Source organism: Austrofundulus limnaeus, unplaced genomic scaffold, assembly GCF_001266775.1.
Source record: "Austrofundulus limnaeus strain Quisiro unplaced genomic scaffold, Austrofundulus_limnaeus-1.0 Scaffold1963, whole genome shotgun sequence".
NCBI classification, from domain to species: domain Eukaryota; kingdom Metazoa; phylum Chordata; class Actinopteri; order Cyprinodontiformes; family Rivulidae; genus Austrofundulus; species Austrofundulus limnaeus.
Genome location: NW_013954365.1, coordinates 15,343 through 20,687, shown reverse-complemented (window position 1 = coordinate 20,687; position 5,345 = coordinate 15,343). Strand labels below are relative to the sequence as shown.

Sequence of the window (5,345 nt, the reverse complement as noted above, 5' to 3'; positions counted from 1 at the left end):
GTGTGTGTGTGTGTGTGTGTGTGTGTGTGTGTGTACTGGCACTTTTAATGAAACTAATGAATAAAAACATCCCAGATGTGCCAAGATTTACCACAAAGTACACAATACATTTAATATGAAACACATATTTTGAAGTATGCATTGTGTGTTTTTGTTTCTGTAACACAGTTCATGCACATAGTTTTTATGATTTATTACAAACGAACTCACCGGCCTGTTTTCACACTCCAGGAAAGGACAGGTCACCAGGCAGTCTCTGAGCAGGATTTTCCCTCGCTGACATGAGTCCCGTCTCCCTCCTTCATATTTGTAATAAATCAACTTGTCTGATGTCAGAACAAACCAGCGTGCTTTCCAGTTGTGAACAATGTGGCCCTGGACACACATAATTAAACAGTTTAAAATAAAACGGTTTCACATGAAGTGTCAGTGAGTTCTCACAGCTCTTACCCTCTTCACCAGGAAGCCCTGTTTCAGAGGAGCGGTCAGGTCTGGATCCATGAGGGAGGACTGGAGGAGCTTCTTCCTGCCTGCTCATGTTTTAATGTGTCACTGTTCACACCCTCTCACACTCCTGGTAGACCTTCAGAACAGGGCCAGGTCTGGCCCGTACAGGGAGGGGGACCCGCCCACAGCTGACTGAAGAATGAAAACAGTGTGAAAAGGAAGAAAAAAGAGACAGGATATTCATAATTTATTCTTTTAATTTCAAACCAACAAAACCACCAGAAATAATAAAAAAAGACTAATTTCATTTGAAAATGTTTGAATTGACCAAGTTCTGTTTGGGTTAAATGGAGTGACCAGAGTGTGCCATCTTGTTTCTGATGAACAGAACCTGGACCCAGCTCAGCTTCAGAAACACGTCACGTCTTTATGAACCAGGTCACACTTGTTGTCCACTCGGTGCAGTCATCGAGCTGAGTCATGTGTCGACCAGCTGGATGGACAGCTTCAGCTCACCCCGACGCTTCRTCTCATCACTGTTTGGAATATTTGCATCAGTTCGTTGAACTGAAAATATTTGTTACATCAGGCCGCCTGTGGCTTATAGGCAGTATAGGCAAATGCTTAATTAACTTAATGAAGTTTACTCCACACGTGGGGGATGAACACACTGTTTTCAAACTTTCTACCTTTTTATTAGACTACAGTTGATTTAGTCTGTAAAATAATCACTGGATGCTCAGGATGACTCATTCTGTGAGCTCTCAGCTGCTTGTTACTACACACAGGTGTGGTGCAGGATGAAAGTACTACATGATGCAGGGAAGACCAACTCCTGGTGCTGTGTGTGTGAACAGAAAACACAAAGTGTCCAGGCCTGGTGGTGAACGAACCAGACAGCAGGCAGACACAAGGGCTCCAAAACTAAAAGGTTTTATTAAATCAAACAAAAAGCTGACGAGGCAGCAAAAACTTCCTAAATATAGACACTGGGAAACACTGGGAAACACTGGGAAACCCTGGGAAACCCTGGGAAACCCTGGGAAACCCTGGGAAACACTGGGAAACACTGGGAAACACTGGGAAACACTGGGAGGACTGAGACTGGTGGGGTAAATCCATAAAATGAAGCAGAGTTTATCCACAGGTGGAGGGAGGAGACATGAAGAAGAGCTGAGGAGGACTGATTACACACCTGCTGACAGGTGAGCAGGTGAACTGCTGAAAACTGACGGGACATGAAAGTGGGAAACACCAGAGGGAGACACACAACACACAATCCTCACAAAAACAGGATGATGGAAGTTTAAGACATGATCTCACATAAAGTTCAGGTTAAAATCTGTTTTAGTGTTATACCTTCACAAACGACTGATTTTACATTGTTTCATTAATCCCGTTAGTTTAGTAAAATGTTCTTCAAACAGGTGGAAAATGAAGAGTTTTCAGTAAAACTTTTACTAAATGTTTCAAACTGAATTAAAAACAATAAATTCACATCTTTCAAACAGCAGGAATTCAATCTTTAAAACCCCATTTTTTGTTAATAAAATACATTTTATTTGAGTTTGGTGTTTTAGAAATTAATATGTTGACATAAATGTTTTATTTTCTAAACTCAAAGTATCTGATTGTTCACGTTAAAATGGTTGTAAAAAGTTTCACCAGTTTGATGTAAGAATTGTTCTCCATCATACGTCCAAACACTTCAATCATGTTCCTGGTTCTGGTTCTGGTCCTGGTTATGGTCCTGGTTCTGGTTCTGGTTGGCCACATTTATTCTGATGACCTCACTGGTTTTCTGTTAATAATAATTTGGTGCCATGGGAGCTTGTTTTGTTTTTTTATTCTTAAAGTTTCGTTCTCTTGGTTCCAGTCTCCTGCTGCTTTGGTTCTTAACACACAATGTTTTGAAAAAACACATTAATTAACATGAAAACACAATGAGAGCACAGCAAATTTAATCTGTGCATGAGAACTAAATGAGTATAAAAAACTCTGATCCATTATATTTAAATTATTTGCAGCTTAAAGATGATAACACCAAACAAATGTTTGTTACTCAGCATCTGAACATCATTTGTCATCATTAACATGTTGTGTATGGGTTTGATGTTGTGTATCTTCAAGCTGAAATTGACCTTTGATTAGTGAGAGAACTGATATTTCCTCTTCGACACAACTCTTAACATCCTGATCACCATGAGACCTTCCACACATAATTGTTTATTATTTTTAAATGTACCGACCATGGAGTCGACTGAAACATTCTGTCACTGAGACACAGACTCTTGTTTTCAGTCAGTGCTAAAACTCCTTGTTTCTCATCACAAAACACTGGTTGTGTGTGCAGACTCAGCTTCACTCAGTGCCGGCTCCGGACATTTTGGTGCCCTGGGTGAGTTGAAGAGTCTTTTGAGTCTTTTTATCCAGGTAAACATCTGAAGAGGTTGACATGTTTGGGACAACAAAATACAGACTTATTATTGAGTTTGTCAACATGAACCGCTACCTGAGAGGCACTACTAGCCCCTCCCCCATCAGAGTGTCAGATCAGGACAAGTCAGTGCAACGTCAATCAAATGAGAGAGAGGGTGGGGGCGATTGCTGCGTGGGGAGGGAGAAAATGTTTATGGGTAGTTTATTTTTCCTGTAATACTTCATTAGTTTTTTAAGACAAAGCTAACTGAAAGGAGAGCTGAGCAGAGTTACAACCAGGGATTACAAATAATCACTTTTCTCTTCTGCAGTTCAGCGCCCCCTCCAGCAGATGGCGCTCCAGGCGACCGCCTAGTTCACCTATGCCAAGAGCCGTCTGTGTTCACTGTCCATCACTGGTGGTCTGTAGGCCCTCAGCAGAAGATGTAAAACACATTAATGAGACGAGTAGATCCAAGCAYCACCACTGTGAGCCCTGCTCCTACACAACATTATATTCTTTCATTTTGTTGTGTCCTGGTGACCACACCTGCATCATCTCCTGCTGAGATCTCCACATCTTTTAAACCAAGTTGACATTTTCTCTCCTTAAAAGCAACAGAACTGGTTGAGTTAAATGAGTGATGAAGTGCAGACCCTGCTCAGTTCATGTTTGTGGGTTTTATCCTGAAGGTGGACCAGCCTCAGTCTGACAGTCTCATAGGTCTAAATGAACCCAGATGTTCAGTTTGCAGAAAATCTGTTCCAGTTTCTCAGAAACTCCATCAGTATGTGGGGAATGAGGATGTTTTCACATTTGTTCTTCTCCCTGCTCGGAGGCACAGTTTTTACATTTCCTGWTGTGACACAGGCCCAGTTAGGACATCCACATGTCTGAAGTGAGCTTTCTCATGTTTTTGTTCCCGTTCCATCCTTTTTGTCCTGTTGGAGACGTGTTGTGATGTGTGGAGTTGTAATAACTGTGACAGTCCAACAGAAGGTACAAACAGCACTAATAACATTTAAAGCAAAAAACTAATCATTACCAGAAAGTATTCAGGAATTATTAGTTGAAGGGGAGCATAAAAAACATAACATAAAAAATATAAAAATATTAAGGAGATGTATAAAACTGTTATTTACAAAAGATATAAGGATGCTGAGKATGTCTGATTATTGTTATTATCTTTTTATTTTATTTTTTTTTCAGTACATGGAGATGTTTGGGGCTGTGTATATATGTGCGTACATGTGTGTACATTTACACTGCATGTAGACGTACATTTACGTTTATGAATATATTCTGGTATTATATGAAATTCTAGGTAAACAGATTGTTGTTTTAATCTTTATGAAATTGTAACTTAGAATAAGGAAAAAGAAGAATTTACTGTTATTTTTTTGTTAATAAGCTTCGGAGAAGGGTGGGATTAAATAAGTTTTTGACTTCTTCCCATTCCTTTTCAAATATGTTAATTTTGTTAATTTTGTTATCACTTTTTATCATTTTTTAACTAAGGTGCTGATGTGAGAGTTGGTTTGCTGAAACCTGAAGGTTGAGGTGGTCTTCTCTGTCTTCTCTGTAAAAGAGAATAAGAACCAGGATGTTTTTAAAGAAGATTACTTTTCTCTCGGTCAACATTCCTGTAGTTTCTCTGTGCGTCTCCCACAGGAGCACACCTGAACACAAGCCTGCAGGAAGGACGAGGCAGGAAAGAGCTGTGGTGGCCAGCAGCCAGAAAAAAGAGTTACAAAAGTGAAAGAAATAATAAGTGAAAAATAAACTCCTCTTTGATGAGACCATGTGACTCTGAGGTGAGCAGAGTGCAGCAGGTGTGTCTGGTGTCACCTCTGTGTAACATTAACCATAAATCAAACAATGATTCTGGTAAGTAAAGGTGGTTGTGTGTTGGTATGCCAGGATCTGACCGGGTTCTGACGCAGGTCGGGTCACRTGGGCCGGCCCGTTGTCCTGGTCACACACTGCAAACACCTGGAAAACTGTTTTCTTAGTCCACAGACTTACAGTTCTCTGGGTGTGTGTTTGTGAGTCCACAGCTGCTTACACACAACATGTCCCTGTCTTCAGCTTTATTACACTGAAGTCACGAACTTCCTTCTTCTGTATGACAACAAACGGTTGTTTCTCMGGGACACAAATGATTGGTCCAAAAACTGTTCAAACAGGTGTTTCTCTTAACTAACATGGTCAGTTTGGACCTGCTTCATCTGCCTTCAGTGAACGCTGCAGTAAAGAAAGCTTTCAGGTGGGTCTGTTAGGAAAACTGAGATAATCCAGGAGATCTGGACAATCATAGACCTAAATCTGAATCATAGACCTAAATCTGAATTATAGACTTTATTCTGAATCATAGACCTAAATCTGAATCATAGACCTAAATCTGAATCATAGACATAAATCTGAATTATAGACTTTATTCTGAATCATAGACCTAAATCTGAATCATAGACCTAAATCT

The 5,345-nt window shown here is 40.1% G+C and overlaps 1 protein-coding gene across 1 annotated transcript in view; it reads right to left on the bottom strand.

The window, feature by feature from the left end:
• Window positions 1-2,164, bottom strand: part of plek2 (pleckstrin 2) — a gene marked incomplete in the record, with an annotated part of 12,765 nt that extends 10,601 nt beyond the window's left edge. Inside the window, 3 exon segments of the mRNA XM_014034093.1 lie at window positions 211-375; window positions 451-639; window positions 2,113-2,164. Of these exon segments, the coding sequence (XP_013889547.1) occupies window positions 211-375; window positions 451-501 (216 nt within the window).
• Window positions 2,165-5,345: the final 3,181 nt, after the last annotated feature.